At 44.4% G+C, this 25,874-nt stretch overlaps 1 protein-coding gene across 2 annotated transcripts in view; it reads left to right on the top strand.

Annotated features, from left to right (window-relative positions):
- The window catches only part of OGDH (oxoglutarate dehydrogenase), a 44,649-nt gene extending 20,190 nt beyond the window's left edge, over positions 1 to 24,459 (top strand). The window contains exons 4-23 of one of the 2 annotated variants that reach the window (XM_069944132.1): positions 1,645 to 1,747; positions 8,646 to 8,761; positions 8,870 to 9,024; positions 9,654 to 9,800; positions 9,912 to 10,002; positions 10,133 to 10,312; positions 10,401 to 10,529; positions 11,100 to 11,279; positions 13,684 to 13,836; positions 13,944 to 14,046; positions 15,082 to 15,210; positions 15,300 to 15,450; positions 15,560 to 15,687; positions 15,915 to 16,093; positions 16,340 to 16,411; positions 16,532 to 16,657; positions 19,243 to 19,315; positions 19,569 to 19,732; positions 19,859 to 20,013; positions 22,575 to 24,459. In XM_069944132.1, coding sequence (XP_069800233.1) covers positions 1,645 to 1,747; positions 8,646 to 8,761; positions 8,870 to 9,024; positions 9,654 to 9,800; positions 9,912 to 10,002; positions 10,133 to 10,312; positions 10,401 to 10,529; positions 11,100 to 11,279; positions 13,684 to 13,836; positions 13,944 to 14,046; positions 15,082 to 15,210; positions 15,300 to 15,450; positions 15,560 to 15,687; positions 15,915 to 16,093; positions 16,340 to 16,411; positions 16,532 to 16,657; positions 19,243 to 19,315; positions 19,569 to 19,732; positions 19,859 to 20,013; positions 22,575 to 22,695 — 2,655 coding nt within the window. In that variant the 3' untranslated portion in view covers positions 22,696 to 24,459. Of the gene's footprint in view, positions 1 to 1,342; positions 1,437 to 1,644; positions 1,748 to 8,645; positions 8,762 to 8,869; positions 9,025 to 9,653; positions 9,801 to 9,911; positions 10,003 to 10,132; positions 10,313 to 10,400; positions 10,530 to 11,099; positions 11,280 to 13,683; positions 13,837 to 13,943; positions 14,047 to 15,081; positions 15,211 to 15,299; positions 15,451 to 15,559; positions 15,688 to 15,914; positions 16,094 to 16,339; positions 16,412 to 16,531; positions 16,658 to 19,242; positions 19,316 to 19,568; positions 19,733 to 19,858; positions 20,014 to 22,574 lie in introns of both variants that reach the window. The other variant, XM_069944140.1, reaches the window with a different exon arrangement.
- The last annotated feature ends 1,415 nt before the right edge of the window (positions 24,460 to 25,874 follow it).

The following is a 25,874-nucleotide window of genomic DNA, read 5'->3' as shown; positions in this document are numbered from 1 at the left end:
CAAGCATGGCCAGCTCTTTCATGATCCTCTTCCACGTTGTAGCAGATGTTGTTGCACTGCTTCTGCATTATGGGGGAGCATGAGGCAAGCTGGAGGTCCCAAAGGTTGGACCTCCTTTATCCATAGCACATTTATGGCATATCCTATGGATATTCTGTACATATTTGAATATATTTAATTTCCTCACTGAATTTATCTGTAGCCATTTTGTCTTAAAATAGATAAAATGGATATGTAAGTATTATGCACTTTATTTCATTAACACTTAAAATATGCACTAAAAAAATGTCCTGGAGACACAGAAGAACAATTGAGTTCAACAGCATCCAGTAAACTCCTCAGCTTTTAATGCCTATGCTGTTGGACTCCATTGTTGTTCTATGTCTACACGCTGGCATCCACACCTCTATTAAGCTGGTTACTCTTTTTAGTATGTTCTAGAGCAAGGGAAAGGAACCTTGGCTCTCCAGCTGTTGCAAAACTACAATTGCCATCATGCCTGGACAGCTAAAGCTTTGGCTGTCCAGACATGATGGGAGTTGTAGTTTTGCAACAGCTGGAGAGCCAAGGTTTCCTACCTCTGTTCTAGAGGCACAGCAAAAGTTTTGATTTGTTGGGATCTAGATGACCAGATCCCCACTGGATTCAGCAAGAGCAGCTGGCTAAGCACATTACTGCCCATCACACAGCGGGAAATGACCATCTCCTGTAGTGAGCTGAGGAGTAAAGTGCTTAACTGATTGCTTATCCCGGCTCTATCTGTCAACCAACAATTAAAACTTTTGACATGTTTGTGTGATATTCACATTTTTTTTTTTTTTTTTAAAGTGACAGGAAGACAGTGGTCAAAATTGTTGTATTTCTCAACAACCACAAACACATGGGTTATTACCAGAGTTGAGTGAACCTACAGGAAGTCTTTCTATGACAGTGTTCCCAATTCTGTGGAGGAATCTGGAATCCAATATTGCATTGTCATCCCAGGCTTCCCTGAGGGGATTGGACACGGTTTAACCAAGACTAAATGAATCGATGGCTGAGTCATCTTTACTGTACATTCACTCAACTCTTGCAGTTATCCCGTTTTCCCAGACTCCTGAATGTGATCTTTGCCCAGGCACGCAGCTGGAACGCTAGGCAGATTTACCATGCAGGACTCTCAGAGGTCAGCTCAAGGACATACATTTACTGCTTAGTCTTTTCTTGGAGGAAATGCTCTTTAACCACAGGGTGAACCTCTTCCGGCTTTATGTTGCTGAGGCAGTCACTTCTATTGATTACATAGCGACTGCCGGCGGGGGTGGGGGAGGTGTCATTAACCCATTTGTGTCATTGCTTCTAGGTAAGGGGTCACCACATTGCAAAACTTGACCCCCTCGGGATTAGCACTGTTAATTTTGATGACGCTCCAGTTATTGTCGGTCCTCCAAATGTCGGTGAGGATTATGTAGTGAACTCGTTGTAACTGTTCTCTTTGCTCTCCCTCCTCTTCTCCCCTTCTTCCTGTGTTTTATTATTTTACGTGGTGCCTACTCTTCACCCCTCTCCATTACTCCTCATCCGTCTTGTTCTCTCGCTCCTCTTCATCCACGCTCTGTCTTCTTTTACTGTTCTCTTCTATCCCGGCACCTTTCCTTTATGTAGATCCGTGGGCACCATGTTGCCCAGCTTGACCCATTGGGCATTTTGGATGCAGATCTGGATTCCTGTGTGCCAGCTGACATTGTCACATCCTCAGACAAACTCGGTGAGGGCCAGTAGCTCTGCTAGAATGGTTATCGCTTATTGCCCACCTCTGGAGATGGTTCTGTCCCCTGCTCGCTATTATGTAGGTGCAGAGCTCAAAACTAACAGCTTCTCTATGGTGGGGAAAAGACTAGAAATGGCAGTGTAGCATCTATTTAGAAGGGATGGCATATCTCTAAGAGAGAGAGTCATTCTCCAACTATTACAAATTTACAACTCCCATCATGCTCTGACAGCCTGGGGCTGTCATAGTATGTTGGGTGTAGAATTTATACAGCTGGAAACCCACAGGTTGGAAAACACTGCTGTAGTATATGCCACCTCTTTGTAATTGTGGGGTACTGACTTCTGAGACCCCCCACAATGCTGCTATTATATTATAACTGCAGCCTTCCTCATTGACTTGCATTTGCACAGTGGGGATAGCCCCTTAAAACAAATGTACCATCAGATACATTCACTTTAAGAATGCACAGTGCCGGTCTATTACCGAGCACCGACCCAGGCTGAAGCACTGGAGGTGTGCCAGCCCGTCCCCAGTGGGAGGAAATCCCCGTCCATCTGTGCCGCGGCTCCATTAGAATCAATGGAGCCGCTATACATTCACTTTAAATCCAGCATTTGGCATCACCAATGGACTTACCACTCATCACATGACCACCAAGAGTGACACACATTTAGCAAGACCCAGTGAATGCAGACAGACGGCAGAGATGACTTAAAGGGTCCTACGTATAAGAAGCTGTTGGTTGGAGCTCTGAGTGTAGATGGGGCAATAACAGATCCTTAGGCTCCAAGGCTTGTGCTGCTCTCACGCCAGAAACCACTAACATAGAATAGTGCAGCTAGTAACCACCAACTAACCACACGTGGCATGTTCTGGGTGTGTGCGGGCATCCGGATGCTTGGGGTATATAGCATGTGGTGAGCATGAGTACATAAATGTTTGTGGACTGATCTGGGAATGCCTAACGTAAGTATTTTATGATTTTTATGTTATCAGTAAAAAAAAAAAAAAGTGTCTGAAGATTTGCACTTGGCCACGGGTGTGATTGTTCCTCCGATGGGTATCTTTACTCCAATCTACACAATGTAGCCAATCTGTTTTATTACCTGTATTTTTACTATCACTAAAGAGCTGGTGTCGTGGAAGTGGGCAGCATCTGCCTGAAGTTAATAGAGTGAGATGTATTTTCCAGGAGGGACCATGAATGAGGATTTGTGTGGTGATCTGTATGTGAGAAGTATGTGGGGGGCCAAATAGTATGGGGCTCAGATGGGATCTGTACCCAGAGTCACTGCTGATGGCAGTGCTGTATGCAGAAAGTGATGTCCCATAGGCTGAAATTGGACTTTACACCAGACCAATGGTATGTGGGTTGAACATACACTGCATACATTGTTTTTTGATTCAGCACGGCCATGTCAGAGGGATGGATTGCTGGACATACATGAACCAGATGTAATTGGGTTGGACAACATTTCTACAGTGTTGTCCAGGATTAAAGGGGTTATCTAGGATTTAAAAAAAAAAATAAAAAAAATGCTACTTTCTTGCAAAAACAGCACCACCCCAATGGAAATGAGCTGCATAACCCACACCCAAAGTGAAGACAGGACAGGTGCTGTTTCTGAAAGTGGTTTCTAAGTCTGGGTAACCCCTTTAAAGGGGATATATAACGATTATCTCCAGACACACTGCTGATGTCATCTCCCACCAGATGTCTTGAGGGACAGCGGGGTGTGCGGGTGGTCACCTGCTTTGCAGAAAAGACATTGGGGGAGATTTATCAAACATGGTGTAAAGTTAAACTGGCTCAGTTGCCCCTAGCAACCAATCAGATTCCACCTTTCATTTTCCAAAGAGTCTGTGAGGAATGAAAAGTGGAATCTGATTGGTTGCTAGGGGCAACTGAGCCAGTTTCACTTTACACCATGTTTGATAAATCTCCCCCATAGTGCCTCATACGGTTGCCTATGTGCCCTATTACACACACACATTTATCTGACAGATTTTTTATGCCAAAACCAGCAATGGATTTGAAAAGAGGAGAAATCTCAGTCTTTCCTTTATGACCTGTTCTCTTTGTACAGTCTATTCCTGGCCTTGGCTTCAAAAATCTGTCACATAAATCTGTGAGTGTAATAGCGGCTCAAACAACTAGACCACACGCTTACCCTGTTGGGTTTTCTCGACATGATCATCATTTTAAAGGGAACCAGTCAGCACTATTGTGCTGATATGGTTCCCTGCAGCTTGCAGCATGTACCAGCTGTAGTTTTAGTAAGCAGAAAAAGAAGTTTTATTGTGCCACACGAGGCAGGGAGAGGGGTGGCAACTAGTCATCTCGGCAGGGAGCCACCCGTGACTAGTCACTATTCTCTGCCTGTCAGTGCGGGGATGATTGAGAGGCAGATAGATCCATTAGGGCCTCTCTTCCTGTCAATCATCCCCATGCTGTGTGCCGACAGGCAGAGATCGGTGACTAGTCTAGTTGCCTCCCCTCTTCCTGCCTCACGCGGCAGTATAAAACTTTTTTTGCTTACTAAAGTTACCGCTGCAGCTGGTACGTGCCATGAGCTGCACAGTAGATCGTGCTGATTGGTTCCATTTAAGTTTTTTGACAGGAAACACGGTGGTGGGTTTGAAGAACTAATCCTCTGGTCTTTTTATTTATTTATTTTTTTTTTAAGTTCTCTTTGGTCATATTAATGTTCATAGTATAGTTCAATAAATATTGAACTATTGTGCATTGTGACTGGATACAGAGATGGAGTTGTCACAGCTGCTACAAGGATGGCAGATGCTTCATATATGGATGTGTGTTCATGAGCCCCATTGTGTAGGTGACTTGGGCAGTTTACCATTGGAGCAGTCTGGCTTGGGTAATGCAGTCCTGGATGACGTTCTGTCCTACCACAGTCTCTCCTCACAATGTTTTACATCCACGTCCTTCACGCACTGTTGGTTAGCAGAGCTGCGGCAGTCACAACGCCTGGATTTCACCCATATCAGTGCACTTATAGTCAAGCTTATGGGGTCGTATAATGGTCTGGACCCGCATGGGTGTTCTAATGGCTTAGCGCTATGTGTAAAGGCTGACCGGAATGTCTGTTCTTATTAGGATCGGTCCGTTATCTCTGCATGTTATAAATACTGAGCTGGGACCACCATATTGATGAGCCGTACCTGTCACTGTGTGAATATGTGCAAGTGTGGAGAGAGCTGGAGGCATAGATCAGCGCAGATCTATGTGCGTCTATGATTATTGCACTGCAGTGTGCACAATACAGGACGCCAGGAGCTATTCCGTGCCTGAGTGCTTGTATTATCTCCTGATATTACATTGCAGGGACGGCTTGCAGCTTGTATGAGCCCCTGTGTGTGCCGATGAGACTTTATATTTAAAGAATCCTCTCTTTTCCTCATGCTGCGCTTTCCCTCTCTCTAACCCCCACCCCCTCGTGCTGCACGCTCTTCTCCTAACACACTCAGACCTGTCAGCATTCCTGGATCGGCTTCGAGTTCTCACAGTGGGAGGTACGGAAAATATCCTTTATTTAACAGTCCTCCCTTTTCCCCTCACTACCTTGTCCTCTTCATACCCCCTCCACACCCTCTCCTCCCCCCAAGCACACATCTGTGTTATACAAGGCCTCCTATAACCAAAGTACCTGGGGTACGGCTTCAGGAAGGGTACAAAATAGATGGATACCTAATATGTTACTCGCTCCCAACCTCTGCTATGTCAGCGCTATGTACAACAGCCTGTATTACGTAGTCTTATAAAGGACAATGTGCTTCAGTGGCCGCTTTATACACAGAATACAGGCTGCTGTATATGCTATGTAGTCTGCAGGGAAGCATATGTCAATACGCTAATCTGGTGAGAGATCCTGTATGTAGGACTGTGTTCACACCATAGATTGTTATCTGTGCAAATGGATCGGGCAAATGGAAAAAGTTTGAAAACTTGAGGAGTAAGCTGTGGACTACTGCGGTGCACTGTGTGACAGATAGCGGAGTGATATCGGTGTATGAGATGGAGGCATGGGCCTTGGCTACCGTAATGTATATCATAACTGAATGGAAATGTGCTGGAGCCTGTTATGGAGTATTTGAACCTATGACACACTCCGGTTAAGTGTGCGCCAGTGGCATTTATACATTGCATTTTGTGGGATACAATAGAAAGCGAACTTTGTGGGTGGCAGAGATGAGAGATTCTGGCCAGAGAGCAGCCGTCCTAAAATATATATATTATAACCAGTTGTCTCTAAAGTGTGTACCAAAATGTAGTCGGGTAACATAAATGGAGACCTGTAAGCTGTTCTGACCAATGGGATTCCCACTGATCACAGGAACAGTGGAGTGAAGTGCAAGGCCCGCATTTATTCATTGTATTCTTTTGTTTTTATGGTCAGACCCCCCCATGATCAGCTTATTATCTGTATTCCTTGGGAGGGCCAAAAGGAATTTACTTGGGTACTTAAAGTAAATCTGTCAGGTCATTTATGCCACCTTACACCACAGCAGGACATGATAGAGCAGGGGTATGGAACCTTGGCTCTCCAGCTGTTGCAAAACTACAATTCCCATCATGCCTGACCAGCCAAAGCTTTAGCTTTGGCTGTCCAGGCATGATGGGAATTGTAGTTTTGCAACAGCTGGAGAGCCAAGGTTCCCTTCACCGTTGATAGAGGGAGAAAAGCTGAGCCCTGTCATATACAGGAACAGAATTTCAGATTAAAAAGAGTGAAATGTGACAGGACTCCTAGGAGAGACAGGAAGAGTCCTGAATACCCCACCCACACACTGATTGACAGCCTTGTGCATCGGTGTGCAGAAAAGGCTGTCAATCACATGTCTGTGGGCGGAGTAATCAGGACTCTTCCTGTCTTTCCTAGGAGTCCTCTCAGGATTTACTCTATATCACAGAGCTCAGCTTCTCTTTCTCTCATATCCTTCTCTGTGATAGGATGGGGTACATCACCTGACAGGTTCACTTTATGTAGATTAGCATTACAAAACAACTATTATTGCAGGAAATAAAAGGGAGGTATAGAGAGCACAGTGCAATAAGCTGCTAGTGGTCTTATTTAGTCGATTATGTCCATGTACTACTTGCAGTTAACATTTAGGTGGTCACTAGATGGCGGTATAGAGAGCCCTGTGCAGTAAGCTACTCGGGTTAGTAGAGCATTCGGCACAATAATGAAGGGATTGTCCAGGGGGGGAAATCCTATATGGCTTGGGGTGGTGTTAACATAATAAAAAAATACTAATACTTACCATCTCCAAGCCCTCACAGCTGCCACGCCAGTACTCCTGGTACTCACCCGTCACCACTAGTTTCTGGTGAGGCGGTAACTCTGTAAAAAGTACCCTCTCCACCGACTATTGACTGAGGGGGACACCTGTGCGTCCAGCGATCAGCTGAGGGGCACTTCCTGCAGGAAAGTTCCTGAACCAGGTTACTAGTAGTAACTGGGAACATTGGTTCAGCAGCTGCAGAGGGCTCTGGTGAGGTGAGTATTGTAAATGAAAACCCTTTAAAGGGAACCTGTCACCCCCCCCCCTGCCGGGGTGACAGGCTCCCGACCCCCGCTACAGCCCCCTATACTCACCTGATCCCGCCGGCTCCCACTTCTAAATACGGTCGGGTCACGGAGATATCAGCCGCTACAGCCCGGCACGCGCTAGACTCTCCGTCATTCTCTATGAGCGTTGGCCTCATCTCTCAGCGCGCGCGCCGGGCTGCAGCAGCTGAGATCTCCGTGACCTGACCGGATCCAGAAGCGGGATCAGGTGAGTATAGGGGGCTGTAGCGGGGGGTCGGGAGCCTGTCACCCCCGCACGGGGGGTGACAGGTTCCCTTTAAAGGGGTTATCCAGCACTACAAAAACATAGCCACTTTTTCCCCTCTCTTGTCTCCAGATTGGGTGGGGTTTGGAACTCCGTTCCATTGAAGTAAATGGAGCTTAAAGGAGTTATCCAGCGCTACAAAAACATGGCCACTTTCTTCTAGAGACAGCCCCACTCTTGTCTCCAGCTTGGGTGGGGTTTTGCTGCTCAGTTCCATTGAAGTAAATAGAGCTTAATTGCAAACCAGACCTGAACTGGAGACAAGAGTCGTGTTGTCTGCAAACTACAGCTGAACTGGAGACGAGAGGGGAAAAAGTGGCCATGTTTTTGTAGCGCTGGATAACCCCTTTAAAGGAGTACAAAAAACATGGCTTCTTTCTTGCCCCCAGCTATCCACAGGTTGTGTGTGGTACTGCAGTTTACTACTTATCTGAGATAGCAGGTGTTGAAGCAGCCATGTTTTCCTACTCCTGAACACCTCTGTTAGGGGTTTTAGGTTTTTTTTTTATGCTACTTTGAATCACTTGGTTATACATTGTGTATGGGCAGATGTGTCTAGTCGCTGCATTAGATGCCATAAGCCAGTTTTCTGGCATTGCAGCACATAGCACTTGCTATAGGATGAGTATGTATGACGCTTGTGATCATTCCGATGCTGTTATCAATAGAAAGAGTTTGTACATGAAATCAGTGTACTCTAAGGACAGTTGTAGATTAACGTCTCTCTTCTACTCCCCACCTACCATTCTGCTTGTCCCCCTCATCTGCTTCCTGTTCACTATGTGCCGTCATCTCTGTCCTGCCAATCTGCACCACACTGCAATGACGCCCTGTCTATATCGACTGTGTGTGATGCGCCCTTCCTGTCCTCCTGTGTCTGTGCCATATCCCTGCTCTTTCCACTAAATTTCTCACACCACTGTTGACGCCATCACACCCTTTCTGTAATACTCATTGCATGGCTGGCTGCATTGCGTTTCTCCTTCTGTAACGCTGCCTTCGTCTGTCTGTCTCTGACCGCCGCCCTCCACAGGGTTTTACGGGCTAGAGGAATCCGACCTGGACAAAGTCTTCCATTTGCCAACCACTACATTTATTGGAGGAAATGAGACGGCGCTTCCCCTTCGAGAGATCATTAAAAGACTGGAGGTGAGGGGTGACAACCTGCCGGACATACGGCTGATGTCTCCGTGGTAAAGCCGCACTTTGGGTTCTTGTTCTTTTCTGCTTTGCTCCATCGTGTGTTTCTGTGTGCAGAGCTCCTACTGCCAGCATATCGGCGTCGAGTTTATGTTTATCAATGACTTGGAACAATGTCAGTGGATCCGGCAGAAGTTCGAGACACCAAGAATTATGCAGTTCACCAATGACGAGAAACGTAGGCTGCTCGCAAGACTGGTTAGATCTACCAGGTACTGTCATTGATCCATTACATAAGTCTGAGATCTCCATGCATCCCGGCCCTGGAATGTGCAATAATAATAAGTCATGAACTGGACTCCAGAAATCTTAGATGTTTCACCATAAAATTCCACTGGTTCCTCAGTAGAGATGAGTGAATCTCGAGGACGCTCCGGTTTGTCCATATTTGATTTCCAGTGGCTGAAAAAGTTGGATGCAGCCCTAGAGAATCCTGGAAAACATGGTTACGACTATACGTTGTATTCATATTTTTCAGGAACTCTTCGGACTGCATCCAGCTTGTTCAGCTAAAATAAAGTAATAAAATGCAGAACGTTCAGGTGTGGATGAACCGAAGCGTGCTTGAGATTGGACCCCACTTGGCCCCTATTTCTGTGGCTAGACAATATGTTTTATTCTTGGGGAGGAGGGGGGGGGGAGATACTTGTTCAGCCCCATTATGCAAAACTTTGACATGTTGCAGGAGCACATCGAAAGTTTCGGCACTGAGACCCTGACTGATCAAAACTTTACGTGAATGTCCAATGACATGTCCAATGTTTGGTATAATGTTAGCAATGCTTTAAGTTGTTATATTTGGTCATGTAATACTGAATAATAAAACCAATGTCCTGTGCAGATTTGAAGAGTTTCTCCATCGTAAGTGGTCATCTGAGAAGCGTTTTGGACTGGAGGGATGTGAAGTGTTAATTCCAGCCCTGAAAACCATCATCGATAAATCCAGCGAGAACGGTGTGGACTATGTCATCATGGGGATGCCACACAGGTAGCCTGCCTTGTACCCACATCCGATGCTTGTTGTGATATTGTTGTTGCATTTTGTCACATGGAGAATATCTGACCATTGTTTATGTGGCCTTCTCGGTCTATTCTGCAGAGGTCGTCTTAATGTCCTGGCCAACGTGATCCGAAAAGAGCTGGAGCAGATATTCTGTCAATTTGATTCTAAGCTGGAAGCAGCAGATGAGGTGAGAAATGTTTAGCCAGTTATCATGATACATAGGAAGTCCATGTTCCCACATAACAAATTTAGCTCTGCAGATCCACAGCCTAAGGATAGTTGAGGAGCCAGAATAATTTACTCCTCCTCTTCTTTAGGGTTCTGGAGATGTGAAGTACCACTTGGGAATGTATCACAGGCGGATAAACCGGGTAACTGACAGGAACATCACCCTGTCCTTGGTCGCCAACCCTTCCCATCTTGAGGCTGCCGACCCTGTTGTCCAGGGTAAAACCAAAGCAGAACAGTTCTATGGCGGGGATAATGAAGGCAAGAAGGTAAGGAATAAGTGATGGGCATGTGGAGCAGAGACTAGGGTCACTATTACTCATGATTCTAACACATTTTGTGTTTTTGACAATGCAGGTGATGTCCATTCTCATCCATGGAGATGCTGCCTTTGCCGGGCAAGGAATAGTGTATGAGACTTTCCATTTGAGTGATCTGCCATCATACACTACACATGGCACCGTCCATGTTGTGGTCAACAACCAGGTACTGGGTTGTAGTTATATGTGTATAGAAAGTAGATAAAAGGAAGATAGATTGCAATTGTAAGATATGTGCTTGCGGTCAGTCAATAGGAAGCTTCTGTCCTGGTGATGGAAAGGTCATTTAAAGGGGTTATCCAGCACTACAAAAACATGGCTGCTTTTTTTTCAGAGACAGCACCACTCTTGTCTCCAGTTTGGGTGCAGGTTTTGAAACTAAGTTCTATTGAGTGGAGCTTAATTGCAAACCACACCTGACCTGGAGACAAGAGTGGTGCTGTCTCTGGAAGAAAGTGGCCATGTTTTTTTAGCGTTGGATTACCCCTGTAAGTACACAGCTTCTTGTGACTATGATAAATGTACTGCAACAAACCTGTGACAGCATATGTAGACCAGAGAAGCAAGGCCTAGTAAATTAAGGACCATAGTATATTGAAATGTGTAGCCTGGCCCATAGACTGCTGGACTCGAACAATTCAGCTGCAGAATTTGATTCCTTTCTATCCAGATGTTTCTATCGAGCTCTTTAATGCACCTTTGATACAAATCTGACTTTTATATCTTTTTGCATTAGATTGGATTTACCACCGATCCTCGTATGGCTCGCTCCTCCCCATATCCGACAGATGTGGCTAGAGTTGTCAACGCCCCAATCTTCCACGTCAACGCCGATGACCCCGAGGCTGTGGTGTACGTGTGCAATGTGGCAGCAGAATGGAGGAGCACCTTCCACAAAGATGTGGTTGTGGATCTGGTATGTGGCTACTACCACCCCTCACATGTCCTATAGTCATTTCATTCTAAGCTATTAATCTTCAGCTTGCAGCTGTCAGGGCATGCTGGATGTTGTAGTCCTGCAATAGCTGGACAGCCACAGGTTGGCGATTACTGTTCTTAACCATAATCTGACGTCATGGAAACAGGGCGTATAGTTATGCATCAGATTGTACAGACTGTTGTGTGATGTACGGCGCCGCTTGTCTGCAGCGTCAGCTGATCCTGCACTGAACAGGTTCCTAATGTCAGTATTATAATGTTAATGATTGTGTAGTTTATCTTTCTCAGTAATATGAGTCACGTACTATTAGTTGTATTGCATGTTCTTTAACCTTTCCATACTTAAACAAGGAACAATGGATTTCTAGGAAACCTGACTGTGTTCCCATGTCACAATGATGGTCACCTACTATGGTGGAGCATCACTTGACCTGTACAAGCTATGCACCTAGTTGTATGATGCAACTTTGTGTCCTGCATCAGACACTAGGAAAGCGGGGTGACAATCTCTTTGGGGAGCTGTAAAACCGATAGTTGTCCCACATCTTTCTTTTAAACACATTAAACTGGTAATGGGCTGAAAGAATATGTGAATCTGCTTACAAGCCAAGCAGAAGAAGATGCCCTTAGCTTAGGCTAAATACATATTGCATATTCTGATGGAGAAACCTTGATCCGAGTTATTCTCTCATAGTGATAGTGATAGGTCATATCCATGACAACAAATTCTCAAGATGATCCTAAATAGATGTAAGAATAAATAAAATGAGTGGAGGAATGGGAATAGATTATAACTGTGTGTAAGATCAGGAAGCTGCGATCTGTACATGTAATAGTCTTTGTGCTAGAGAACATTTTAAGTGGCACTTAGATGTAACCCTTTAACCCCTAAACGACTTGGGACGTACCGGTACGCCTTGGATGCCTGTCCCCAGACAACCCTGGGCGTACTGGTACGTCCTGTGTAATGAAACCGCTGCGGAGCACGCTTCATAGCAGGTGGGGGCCGGCTGCATTCAGCAGCCGGGCCCTCACTGTTATTGACAGGCTGCAGTGATCGTGCTGCAGCATGTCATTAACCCCTTAAACAGCAGCCCCTGTCAGTTACCGATTGGGACCCCCGCAGTCCATAGGCAGACGCGCCTATAACACTGAACGATGCTATGCCTATGGCATAGCATTGTACAGTGTATGCAATCTAAGTATTGCATGTAAATGTCCCCCAGGGCGAATGACGTAAACAAAAAGAGGGAAAAAGCGCCAGGATTACTGATCTTTTGGTTAAAAAGTGATCAAAACATCCGATCTTCACAAATATGGTATTAATAAAAACTAGAGATCATGGCGCAAAAATTGACACCCCATACAACCCCGTAGGTGAAAAACCAAAACCGTTATAAGAGTCACAATAGGGCCATTTTATTAATAATTAATTGCAAAAAAAAAAAAGTATTTCAATAAAAAATGTTTTTATAACATTGGAAAATCTGTGTAAACCTGCATATGGTTGTGTTGGACTGACCTATAGAATAATTGTACCATGTCGCTTTTACCATATAATGCATTACGTAGAACACAGGAACCCCCCAAACGTTACCATATTGCATTCTTTTTTACGATTTCACCAATTTATATCTTGATAAATAATATATTTGGGATTCTGTCATACATTTTATGGTAGAATGAAAGATGCCATTACACAGTACAACTATTCCTGTAACAAACAAGCCCTTACATGACCCTGTCGATAGAAAAATTAAAGTGCTAGAGCTCTTAGAAGAAAACGCAAAAATGAAAATTTGTGTGGTCCACTGGGTCATTTTGCGCTTGGTCCTCAAAGGGTTAAAGGGGTATCCTCAATCCATAGGTCCACAGCTAGTTCTTTATTGTGGTATCTAAAAGAGTTTAAAGGGGTAATCTAGAATTAGAAAAAACAGCTACTTTCTTCTAAAAACAGCTCCACCCCTGTCCTCAGGTTGTGTGTGATATTACAGCTTAGCTCCATTCACGTCAATGGAACAGAGCTGCAAAACCCCACGCCCAAACTGGGGACAAGAGTGGTGCTTTTTCTGGAAGAAAGCAGCCATGTTTTTCTAATCATGGATAACCCTTTATGCCTGGATTTGGTCCCTGTTCACTGGTCAGCACCCCTGCCTATGCTGTGGCGCATGTAGAGATCCATCCTGTTCTAGGCAAATCTGGGATGCAGAGTTAGGATCCCTACCTGTTACCCACCCAAAGAATCTACCACATATGTCTGTGATGGGAATATATATTTAATCCATTCTATTCTGCACATCTATGCGATTTGTGCAGCAGGGATGGGGTGTATTTAGTGTCCAGTTTTAATTCGTAAGATCACTGGTGTATCTCCTCTGTAGGTGTGCTACCGCCGCAATGGCCACAACGAGATGGATGAACCCATGTTCACACAGCCGCTGATGTACAAGCAGATCCGCAAACAGAAGACCGTACTACAGAAATACGCAGAGACCCTTATATCACAGGGAGTGGTCAATCAGCCGGAGTATGAGGTATGGCGTGCACAGTCTATAAACAGTAGTGGTTTGCCACAAATAGTACACAGGGTTCTGGCTATGTCTTGTAATGTATTAAGCTGTTTTGTTAATGTAATTTATAGGAGGAGATAGCCAAGTATGACAAAATCTGTGAGGAGGCGCTTACCCGCTCCAAAGATGAGAAGATCCTTCATATCAAGCACTGGCTGGACTCCCCATGGCCCGGTATGTGAGGCATTATATGCTTATCCATGTGTGGAGTACGGTTATTAAGGCTAATGTACAAACCTGAGGCGGTTTAATGGAATGGCCTTGTCAATGGACATCATAGAGCTCCATAATAGTGGAGAGCCACTGATAGTGTGTATTAAAGGGGTTAATGAAGATCATAAAAAAACGCAGCCACTTTCTTGCAAAAATGGCACCACCCCTGTCTTCAGGTTGCGTGTGGTATTGCAATTTAGCTCTATTCACTTCAATGGAACTGAGCTGAAAAACTACACCCAGACAGGACAGGAGAGGTGCTGTTCTGGAAGAAAGTGGCCATGTTTTCTAAGCCCTGGATAACCGCTTTAAAGGGAATGTGTCATCAGAAAATGGCCTAATGTTTAAATAATGTTTTTATGTTACACATATTTTTTTAAAGAATATTTGGTGATTTTTTTTTTTTCTAATTTTCCATTTTTCTATCTATTATAAATCTAAAAGTCTTGCAATTTTCATTCTCACCACTGGGGCTAAAACTAAGCGAAGACTTCCTGTTGTGTCTGTAGTGATAAGAGGAAGCTGCTGTAAAGTCATCTGTACAGTATTGCAGCGATATGGGACACGAGTAGATAGATAGTATCAGTAAAAAAAACAATAGTAGATCCCTGTGAGATGACCTTTTTAAAGGTCACAGTCTGTGCTTAATGATTTTTTACATTAATCTCAAGGGGAGAGAGTCTGTCTATTTCCGTCTATATCCATGAGTCCTGCTGTAAAGCATGTCACTAAATGCTGTTAAGACCAGCCCAGGCAATATGGCTGCCTCCATAACAATGTACAAAAAGTGAAATAAAGTCAGAGGTCAAAAAGTCATAAAAAAGAAACAGATTAGAATAATAGAATAGGTTTTAGTAGCTGACTCTAATCAGTAAAAAAAAAATTAGGTGACCCATTCCCTTTGAAAGGGGCATTTAATACCACTTTTCACCTGTAGAGGCCACCCATCAGTGTAGCCATTTGTTCCCTGCTTTGATACCATTGACTGCCCTACAGGTTTCTTCACTCTGGATGGACAGCCCCGCAGTATGTCCTGCCCTTCAACTGGCCTCACTGAAGATGAATTGTCTCATATAGGAAATGTGGCCAGCTCTGTTCCTGTGGAGGACTTCACTATCCATGGAGGTAGAGTTTTTTTGTTTTTTTTTACTTCAGAACAATCTAACCTGACTTCCATTTTGTCTGGGCTTACACTAATTTTTTGCTTTGCACAGGTCTTAGCCGCATACTGAAAGCCCGAGGAGAGATGGTGAAGAACAGGACCGTTGACTGGGCACTGGCTGAGTATATGGCTTTTGGGGCACTCCTAAAGGAAGGCATTCACATTCGTCTGAGTGGACAAGATGTAGAAAGAGGCACATTCAGGTACTGTCGTAGTGTGCTCGTCATTAATATGGTTAAAATGCTGATGACATGGTCCAGTGATCGTGTTCAGTTGTTGTACGTGTGTATGACTGTCTTCTCTCTCCATCAGCCACCGTCACCATGTGTTACATGACCAAAATGTGGACAAAAGAACTTGTATCCCCATGAACCATTTGTGGCCCAACCAAGCTCCATATACCGTGTGCAACAGCTCCCTTTCAGAGTATGGAGTACTGGGTAAGTCTGTGCTATAACACTGTGACCATATGACTGATACCGGGGGAAACCACACTATATATAAGGTGTATATTTTGAAGGTGTCTGTCTTAAGTGACCATACAGGGTCCTAGTGTCAGGGACTCTTATAATAAGGTATATGCTAAGGAACGTGCTCACACTAACAATTGCAGGGGAGGGGTCACATGTATCTTTTCCGGTGAATTTACATGTTTTGTCTCTTCTAGGATTTGAACTTGGCTTTGCAATGGCCAGCCCGAACGCACTGGTCCTATGGGAAGCCCAGTTTGGAGATTTCCACAACACAGCTCAGTGTATCATTGATCAGTTCATCTGCCCTGGGCAAGCCAAGTGGGTGCGACAGAATGGAATAGTCCTGTTACTGCCCCATGGCATGGAGGGCATGGTAAGAAAGTAATATCCTACAGGTTTTAGTAAAATAAAAGGCTGTGCACTTTATAGCATTTGGTGAAAAGCAGCATATACAGGAAAAGATGGCTGTTCAGTTATCAGTGATTCTTAAGGTGGTGGCAGAGCATAATTCTGCATATCACCATATACATAGCCTGAACAAATGTCAGACTAGATGGATACCTCCAGTATGGATGAAGATGCATTGTATGTAATGTGTATAAATCTGTTTGTGCTTTAGGGTCCTGAACATTCCTCTGCCAGACCTGAACGCTTCCTGCAGATGTGCAATGATGACCCGGATGTATGGCCTGTAAGTCCTCCTCTTGTATCTTTCACTTTGGATTGGGGGTGACCTTCTGTGCAGCCTTAGCTGATCATTAGGAAAGTGGATGGAACCTGAACATGTTGTCTTCCCTTTCTTCTTCAATAGAAAGCCTCTGAGGACTTTGCTGTTCGCCAACTTTACGATTGTAACTGGATCGTTGTCAATTGCTCCACTCCAGCCAACTACTTCCATGTGCTCCGCAGACAGATCCTGCTCCCGTTCCGTAAACCGGTGTGTATCGATCTCTTATGTATACATTTGTACCATAGAAGGCTTTATCATATTGGGACTTGATTCACTGATAGAGTTCTAAAACATACCTTTTATATAATATGCAATAAAAAATACTGAATTAAAACTCGAGTACCAAAAGCCCAAAATCAACAAAAAAGTATCTAGGATTAGGAAGAAAACACTGTACATCTTACCTGTTAATGATAGGTGGAGATTTTTTCCAGGTGAGTGTGGGGTATCCAGAACCTTCGTCCCAGAATGTCTTTACAGGGATATGGTTTCTCTGTTCAGGAATGGAGTCCTCCGGTGTGGCTCTGGTATTGCTGAGGAGTAATCAGTAATAACAGTAGGATCAGTGAAGCCGGTTCTTGTTGCTACCCTACTGTACCCTGTAGAGCTCCCGCCCTAAGAAGAGCAACTCCGCTACTCTCACCCTGGGGTCCCAACGTAACCTTATAAAATGGTGGCTGCCATCTGATGTGTTTCCTTCCTCCAAAGGAATTCTTCAGGGGATCATAAAGGAAAATAGTGGCCATATATATTAGGATTGTGAGGGGAATATGTTGCATGTATGGTGCCCACAACAAATATGGTGTCCCCTATAGTGGGGCTTAAAAGGGCAGTCAGTTCATATGGTTTGTTTATATGCTAGGGTATGGTATATATATTTAAGGATATAGAGACTTTGAAGTAATAATCAAAGAAACATAAAAAACACCTTTATGCAAGCTGTGAATAATGTAAAAAAGGTGGAGCCTATGGGCCCTAGGATTTCTACGCCTTATCGTGCTGTATGCCCGCCTCTTGCATAATTAGCCACGTACATGCTGCATTCAGCACAGTGAGGTGTAGTGGTTTTAGGACCCATGGAACTCTAGGCTCCTCCTCCTTGACACCAATCACAGCCCAAATAAAGTTGTTTTTTTTAAATGAATAAAGGTGTTTAATAATGAATAAAACACAGACTCAGGTAACAAAGGTGTGTTCTGAATGCTTTCTTTGATATCTATCCAGGTCCGGGTGCGAAGACACTGGCCGATCGCTAGAACGAAGGGGCAGACATGCTCAGTAGCATATACTCTTCCTCTACTTCACTGCTATAAGCTGCTAATATGAGCAGTCTTCAAAATTATAATGGAACTTCTGCCAACTGCGTATATCCAAAGTTCCATAGGTTCCCATTATAACATACACCGTTGGTATTAGCAGTTTATAGCAGAGAAGAATGGGAACAGCGTGCGTCTGGCCCTTTGTTCAAGCGATTGGCGGGGGTCTAAGACCCCTACTGATACAAACTTCTGACATGTTGCTATGACAGGTCAGAAATTTTTTGAATCATTGGTACACTTTAAAGGACAAGTGCCATGAAAAACTTTTTCCCAGTAATTGAAGCACATTACAAAGTTATATAACTATGTAATATGCTTCAATCACCTATCTGCCTCCCTTCCCTGTCTTTTCCCCCCTCCACCCCCCACCAGGAAGTGTCCTGACTCACACAGACCTAATGAGTGTCCTCACCAGGCAGCTCCTTCTTGTGAGGATGAGTCATCAGGAGGGCTGCTCTAGGTCCTGTCACACCAGCCTCCCCCTCCCCTCCTTGTCAGGTGACTGCTTCCTCAGCTTATCTTCTCTAGTGACATGACTCCTTCACTGAGTCCATGGCAGCAGGAGAGAGGGTATGAGGGGGGGGGGGGGGGGGGGGAGAGAGGGTATGAAGGGAGGGGGAGAGAGGGTATGAGGGGAGGGGGGAGCTTCCTATGAGTCAGTCTGAGGGAAGATAAGCAAGTGAGATGTGACAAGTGATGGCTTGCAGTTGTTCAGCCAATGGGAGCTGAGAAAGCCTGTCACCTGACAAGGCAGGGGAGCGGGGAGGCTAGTGTAACAGGAGAAGGAGCTGAGAGAAGAGCTTGGTGACGGTGACGACAGTAATCAGGTCAGTGTGAGTCAGGACACTTCCTGGTGGGGGGTGGAGCGGGGAAAAGACAGGGAAGGGAGGCAGATAGGTGATTGAAGCACATTACAGAGTTATATAACTTTGTAATGTGCTTCAATTACTGGGAAAAAGTTTTTCATGGCACTTGTCCTTTAAGTGTAAATTTTATATTTGCTGTTAATATACACATACAAGCACTGTAATGAAAAAATAATAATAATAATAATAATAATAATAATAATAATAATAATAATAATAATAAAAATATTATATAACAATTTCTGCCTTTCTTTTTTTTTCTTTCTTTTTTTATTGTATTCTGATACACCTTTAATATTTGCTCTTAATATACACATACAAGCACTGTAAAGGAATATTTTTTATATATGTATAAAATAGAGTATATATATATATATATATATATATATATATATATATATGTATGACAATATATATATATATATATATATATATGTATATATATATATATATATATATATATATATATATATATATATATGTGTGTGTGTGTGTGTGTGTGTGTGTGTGTGTGTGTGTGTGTGTGTGTGTGTGTGTATGAACATTTCTGCCTTTCTTTCTTTTTTCACAATTTTATTCTTATACACCTTTAATATTTGCCTCCCAGCTCATCATCTTCACTCCAAAATCCCTCCTCCGTCATCCTGAAGCCAGGTCAAGTTTCGATGACATGGTGTCAGGTAAGGAGATCAGCTGTGCATTAAGCTTTTATTTATATGTTTCATAGCACATGTATGTAAGGTCTTTCCACCTAAAGGAATATTCAAGATGTTAGCCTTAATGGCATATCCACAGGATATATGCCTGATACATGCAAATACAGACATGCACATGATTCTATTGATTCTGTACACTATATGGTCTGAAATATTCTGTATATTATCTGATAATCACTGTCATATTAGATACAAGTTACCATTGGTCTTATTCCAGGTACACACTTTGAAAGAGTTATCCCAGATGCTGGGCCTGCTTCCCAGAACCCTGATGGAGTGAAGCGCATAGTCTTCTGCACAGGGAAAGTCTACTATGACCTGACCAAAGAACGCAGCACCCGAGGAATGGAGTCTGAGGTGGCAATCACCCGTGTGGAGCAGGTATGGACATTGTATTTTTCCTGTTTATGTAAAGCACTTAGCAAATGTGCATAACCTTTAGGTGTGAGTGCATTGTAGGGGGTGAGAATAACTTAAACCCTTAATGGTTTATTCTCATGTCTCTAGCTGTCTCCATTCCCATTTGACCTTCTGGAGAAAGAAGTGAAAAAGTACCCCAATGCAGAGATAGTCTGGTGCCAAGAGGAACACAAGAACCAGGGTTATTATGATTATGTGAAGCCAAGATTACGCACCACAATATACCGCACTAAACCTGTCTGGTGAGTATGAACCGTTTTGTCACATTGCACAATATACAATACATTCAGCCGGTCAGATGCCTTCACATTCATTTTTTTGGTCACTGGTTTCTTCTCTGAGCAACACCACTTACTAGAGATGAGCGAACCAGGTTTGAGTCGATCCGAACCCGAACATTCGGCATTTGCTTAGCTGGGGCTGCTGAACTTGGATAAAGCTCTAAGGTTGTCTGGAAAACATGGATACAGCCAATGACTATATTCATGTTTTCCACATAGCCTTAGGGCTTTATCCAACTTCAGCAGCCACCGCTAATCAAATGCCGAAAGTTCGGGTTCGGATCGAGCATGCTCCAGGTTCGCTCATCTCTGCCACTTACTTATTCCCACTGTCTTTTATGCCCCATCCTTGTTAGCTTAGTCTGCGTTTTCGAGTTTCGGAGGCTCCGTACATGGCCGCCTAAGCAAATTCCCATATGACATAAATTAAATTCTGTTCAGTCCTTGTATTACAGTACTAACTAACATAACATTAGAGCTCCAACATATATAAATAGGGGGGGGGGGATTTATCATGTACGACTTCTCACACCTGTTTATCAAGCTTGCACTCTCTCCCTTATGACAAATTCAGTTGTACAAAATGTGTCATTATTGCACAATGTTTTATCAATCTGAGCTTTTTTTTTCTATCCACTTTCTTTTTTTGTTCTGAAGTTTGTACACCACCTATTACCTGGGGATGCTCCCCTGAGCTCTTCCTGAGATTCCACGACTCGGAAGTAAGCCTTCTGAAACATGGAAGGGGGTGGGTGCTTATCCCGATCATTGCTGCACAACGTCGCTGATGTTGCTGGATGATCAGGATATACGCCACATCTTGGTAGGCTTACTTACAGGATGTGGAATCTCAGAAAGTGAGCGCTAAGGAGCTGAAGATTTCAGTCGTCTTCTGCTCCCTGGATAACCACTTTAAAGCGACTCTGTACCCACAATCTGACCCCCCCAAAAAACGCTTGTACCTTCAGATAGCTGCTTTTAATCCAAGATCTGTCCTGGGGTCCGTTCGGCAGGTGATGCAGTTATTGTCCTAAAAACAACTTTTAATCCTGCAGAGCTGTGTCTAACGGCCGGGCTTACATTTGTATATGCATTAGGCTGGCACAACCTCTCTGTCCTTCCTCCCCACCCTCCTCATCATTAGGAATGCTCCAGGCAGATTGCTTCCTATTCCCCACCTGTGTGCATAATGAACATGGGCTGGATCGTTAATACACCTGTGCAAAGCTCAAACAGCAGTAAATGTTCCTGGATCATTCCTAATGATGAGGAGGGTGGGGAGGAAAGACAGAGGTTGTGCCAGCCTAATGCATATACAAATGTAAGCCCCGGCCGTTAGACACAGCGCTGCCGGATTAAAAGTTGTTTTTAAGAGAATAACTGCATCACCTGCCGAACGGACCCCAGGACAGATCTTGGATTAAAAGCAGCTATCCGAAGGTACAAGTAGTTTGGGGGGTCAGATTGTGGGTACAGAGTCGCTTTAAGTTTTTTCTCTACTTCCTATCCACAGTCCTATGTGTGGCAGAATATATATATATGTTGGGAATTATAGTTTTGAAACTGCTGGCGTGCTGAATGTTCCCCATTGCTGATTTTAAAGAGGTTGTCCAGGAAAAATGAACTTTTCCCTATCCACAGGATAGTGGAAAAGTAAGAGATCGCGGGGGGTCCGACCTCTGGACCCCCCACCGATCTTCTTATCTGGCCCCCGGCTTCTCTGTAATGAATAGAGCTGTGGCTACGGCACATTACCTGCGGCTCTATTCATTCCTATTGTATTCATTCCCTAGAGAGACAAGTAAGCACTATTCCAGCTTACTCGTCTCTCTCCGGTGGCTCGATAGGAATGATTATCAATGGAGCAGGCGGTCCGGATGACGCTGTGTAGGCAGGGCAGAGCTCCCAGGCGAATATTATGCCAACTAATGGTGTGGGACTGGCGCCAAGGAGGAAGGTAAGAGACATAACTTCCTCCTCAGCTGCCTGGCTGCTATAGGGGGCTATCAGCATGCTAGATTTGTCTATCTTGCAGATAGTTCCACTTTAAACATACCAAAACCGTGAAATGGATGGAAAAACACAGTGCGAACCCAGCCTTAGACTTTCATAGTATCTCCTGTGTCAGAAGGACAGAGCTGGGAGGAAACAGATGTAGCCTGGGCTTCACTTATCCCTGCTGGTTCGACACACTGTTTAGGGCTGAGGCAGGCGGAATTCCGCCGCTTTGCCCTGTGAGAACTGGGCCTGAGTCAGAGCCTGTTTATCATAAGATAACTTCAAGTCTACCTTTGCTGTATTTCTATAATTCTATGGAGCCCTGTGTAGTCACCCGCTATTCTGCACAAGAGCTTGTACTTTGCATTGAGAATGTATATGATGTGTGGTTATGGCACCACCAAATCCTGGCCAAACGACCTCTGCGTTCTGTTTCTGAAGATCAGTCATGTGTGCTTTGTCGTGGTATGGCTCAGTAAGTGTTTGCTTCTGACTCTGATACCTATTCCCTACTTGTATTCCAGGTATGCCGGCAGAGACCCCGCAGCGGCACCAGCCACTGGCAACAAGAAAACCCACACAACAGAACTGAAGCGATTCCTGGATACCGCTTTTAACCTGGATGCATTCAAGGGCCTCTCTTAGACCAGCACACGTTTCCTCCTTCTGCACTCCCCATCTTCCATCCATACACTTACCGGGGGTCATCCTCTCCTCCCCGTGTCTTTGCTTTTTACCTGGCCAGAGAAAAGTTCCACAGGGCAGCTGACTGCTGCCGTACAACCACTCGCCATTAAATGGGGTGAAAAACACAGGAGTTTAGTTTCTTCCAAAGGGAGGGAATCGAAAAGTCCAGCTGATCCTATATTGTCTATATGAATGTGGCTATGTACAGGGGGCACTGCTTTTATTATTTAAACCCGAGCTATGGAATAGTTCCTGTGTATCCCCCATGTTTTCTCCTGATAGCAGCCACTGAGACACAGATTTGGGCCATAATGCAACATTTTTTAAAGTCACATTTTATACAAGTAAAAGTTTTATCCCTCCTTCCCCTTTCGCCCCTTGTAATCTGGACTCCACGCTTCTTCCTGTATTGGCTGCTATTAAAGGGATTCTGCACTAACCTACAATACCCTTCTAGGTAGAAATGGGCCCCTGATCTGCATTTGAATATATTGATGATGTGGATGTTACCCTGTGGGGTAATATTAAGGGCATGACTGCAAATGAAGTTAAAAGAGTTGTGCAGGGAGCAGGAAAGGTCTTTCCCGTTCTACTTCCTGGTGCTCCACTTCTACTCTTGGCCTGTTATGTAAGTAAACCTTCCGGGACAGGGTGTGTACCAAGTCATGATTATCACATGTGGGCAAAACCACGTCTGCACGTAATGACAACAGCTGCACAGTGTTACGGTGATAGTGTGCAGTCATTGGACATTGTGTGCAGGCTTGGCTTCGCCCATACATGACGGTTGCAGCTTACTACCTATCCCCTCTCGTTTTGGAAGACATGCCATGGACGGAGGTGAAACTTTCCTGGTCCCTTACAACCCCTTTAAGCATAAAGGCACAGCAGTGTCCATCTACCTGTGTATTACTTGACATCTGAAGAACCCAAAGAGGGGCGAGATGTGCAGGGAACTGTCCGGAAACCCACCGCTCGCTGTATTCGATGGGAAGAAGCTTTATCCTTGAAGAGGAAGAAAGAGAAAAAAAAAAAGCCGCCTGACAATGATTTGAAGGGAAGTATTGATGTTGTCGTAGGTGTTGTTGCGCTCTCCGGAGAGACTGACATGACAGCTTGTATAGTGAACCACTTATTGTGTACAACACTACGTCAGGTATCTGCTTCAAGCGGACTATTCAGGAGACAGCTGCGGATTACTCATACGGCTCATAGCTTTTATTATTTTTTATTTTGGAAAGAAAGAGGGGAATAATTTTATTATATATGCATCTGCCGTATCCTGAGCTCCTTAAAGGAGAACTACTCAAATCTTATAAGTAAGGTGGTATCCTCCCTTGTTCTAGTCACTTTTATCAGTTGCAATATCAGAGACAGCCTATGGACATAATAGGCGCTGTTTTTAAAAAAAATTACAAATTTTTTTATTTAAAAAAAAATTATTTTTGAGCTCTAGACCTTCACGGAGGGAAAAAAAACTCTTGTCTTCTGGCATATCGGATTTATTGTGTAACAAAACGTATGGCCAGCTGTTGGGTAGATTTCAGTAGTTTTCCTTTACGGCCATGGCAGTAATACGCTACCTTTCAGCTATGCGCATGATTGGCTCTTCTGCAATAACCCTCAGTTGCTCCGCCTGTCCACAACCACTCATAACATGTAAGCTTGTGTTTTTTGCAGAAATAAGTGAGTCTTTGTAATAAACAATGAAACGCTCACTCATACGAGAAGTGCCCACAATCCTTGCTAAGTTCACCCCCCCCCCCCCCCCCCCCCCCCCAAAGATGTTCACCTAGTCGGATTGAAACCCATTAACCCATTGTAGTTGCATGTGCCAAATTCTGACAACACGGTGGAGAGAGAAGAGAGAGAGGGGGCAGTGATTGTTTCCTCCGAACCAAATGGGAAAAATTCTAATGAAGAGGCCACAAAGCAATCTTATTTATTTTGTTAAAATAAACAAAAAAATGTATACAGACAGTGTCATGGGAAATCTTTCACCAGCATTTATATACGGTACATTATGGGAACTGCAAAAAGATGGTGGAAGCTGGAAATTCTTGCTGTTATAAGGGATAATTGAGGGAAGCTTAGTAAGGTTGCCTTCACACGTAACAGATCCGCAGCGGATTTCTTGCTGCAAATTCCCAGCAAGATCCCTGCCCAGCACACTTTATGGCCAAACTCGCAGCGGGATGGACATCCCGCTGTATGTCAGCAGCCCGCCCTGTTAACCCCCCGGCCGCCGGAGCATATACTGCACCTGCTTCCCGCTCTAGCTTGCTTCAGGGCTCCCGGCGTATTCACGTCCCGCTCAGCCGGTCAGTGCGCTGTGGTGGAGCAGTGCACTGATTGGCCGAGCGGGATGTGGCGGGAGCCCCGAAGCAAGCCAGAGCAGGGAGAAGGTGAAGCATACGCTCCGGCGGCTGGGGGGTTAATGGGCTGCTGACATAATAATATTTATTTGTATAGGGCTAACAGATTCCGACATACAGGGGGATGTCCATCCCGCTGCGAGTTTGTCTGGCCATAAAGTGTACTGGGCAGGCATCCGCAGCGGGTCTAGCTGCAAATTCACAGTGAGCAATCCGCTGCGGATCCTTTCCGTGTGAAGGCACCCCAACAAGCAGTAAGCTTACCCTACAGGTTCTTATGTCCGTTACTGATAAACAGCGCCACCCCTTTCCTCGGGTTGTGTGTGGTGTTACAGGTCAGCTCCATTCACTTCAATAAAGCTGAGCTGCAAAATCCAAACTAAGGACAGGAGAGGTGCTGCTTCTGGAAAAAGCAGCCCCTTTAAGAGTATCAGGGGTTGAAGCTCTGTTTGGGAGCTTGATTCTCTATAACAATTTATGAAATCACTAAATTTTGAACCTAAAAAAAAAAAAAAAAAAAGATTCATGTTGACTTGCATTATAGTTGACACTGCTGTAAGGTTCACTTTTGGCTGCTTTGTAGCTCTGCACTACAATTGCACGGCAGTAATCGGTGGGAGTGATCAATTTGGAGGCTGCTATATCCATCTCTTCTGCTTTTATTCTTTTTGCCCTTGTTCTGCTTGCATAGGTATAACCAGTATGAATACAAGTAGCAGCTAGTAGGTAAGTGGATCAGATGAGAATCGACCTTATCAATGG

Source organism: Dendropsophus ebraccatus, chromosome 1, assembly GCF_027789765.1.
Source record: "Dendropsophus ebraccatus isolate aDenEbr1 chromosome 1, aDenEbr1.pat, whole genome shotgun sequence".
Lineage (NCBI taxonomy): Eukaryota > Metazoa > Chordata > Amphibia > Anura > Hylidae > Dendropsophus > Dendropsophus ebraccatus.
The sequence above is the reverse complement of the archived record's forward strand: the minus strand, read 5'-3'. Positions and strand labels throughout refer to the sequence as shown.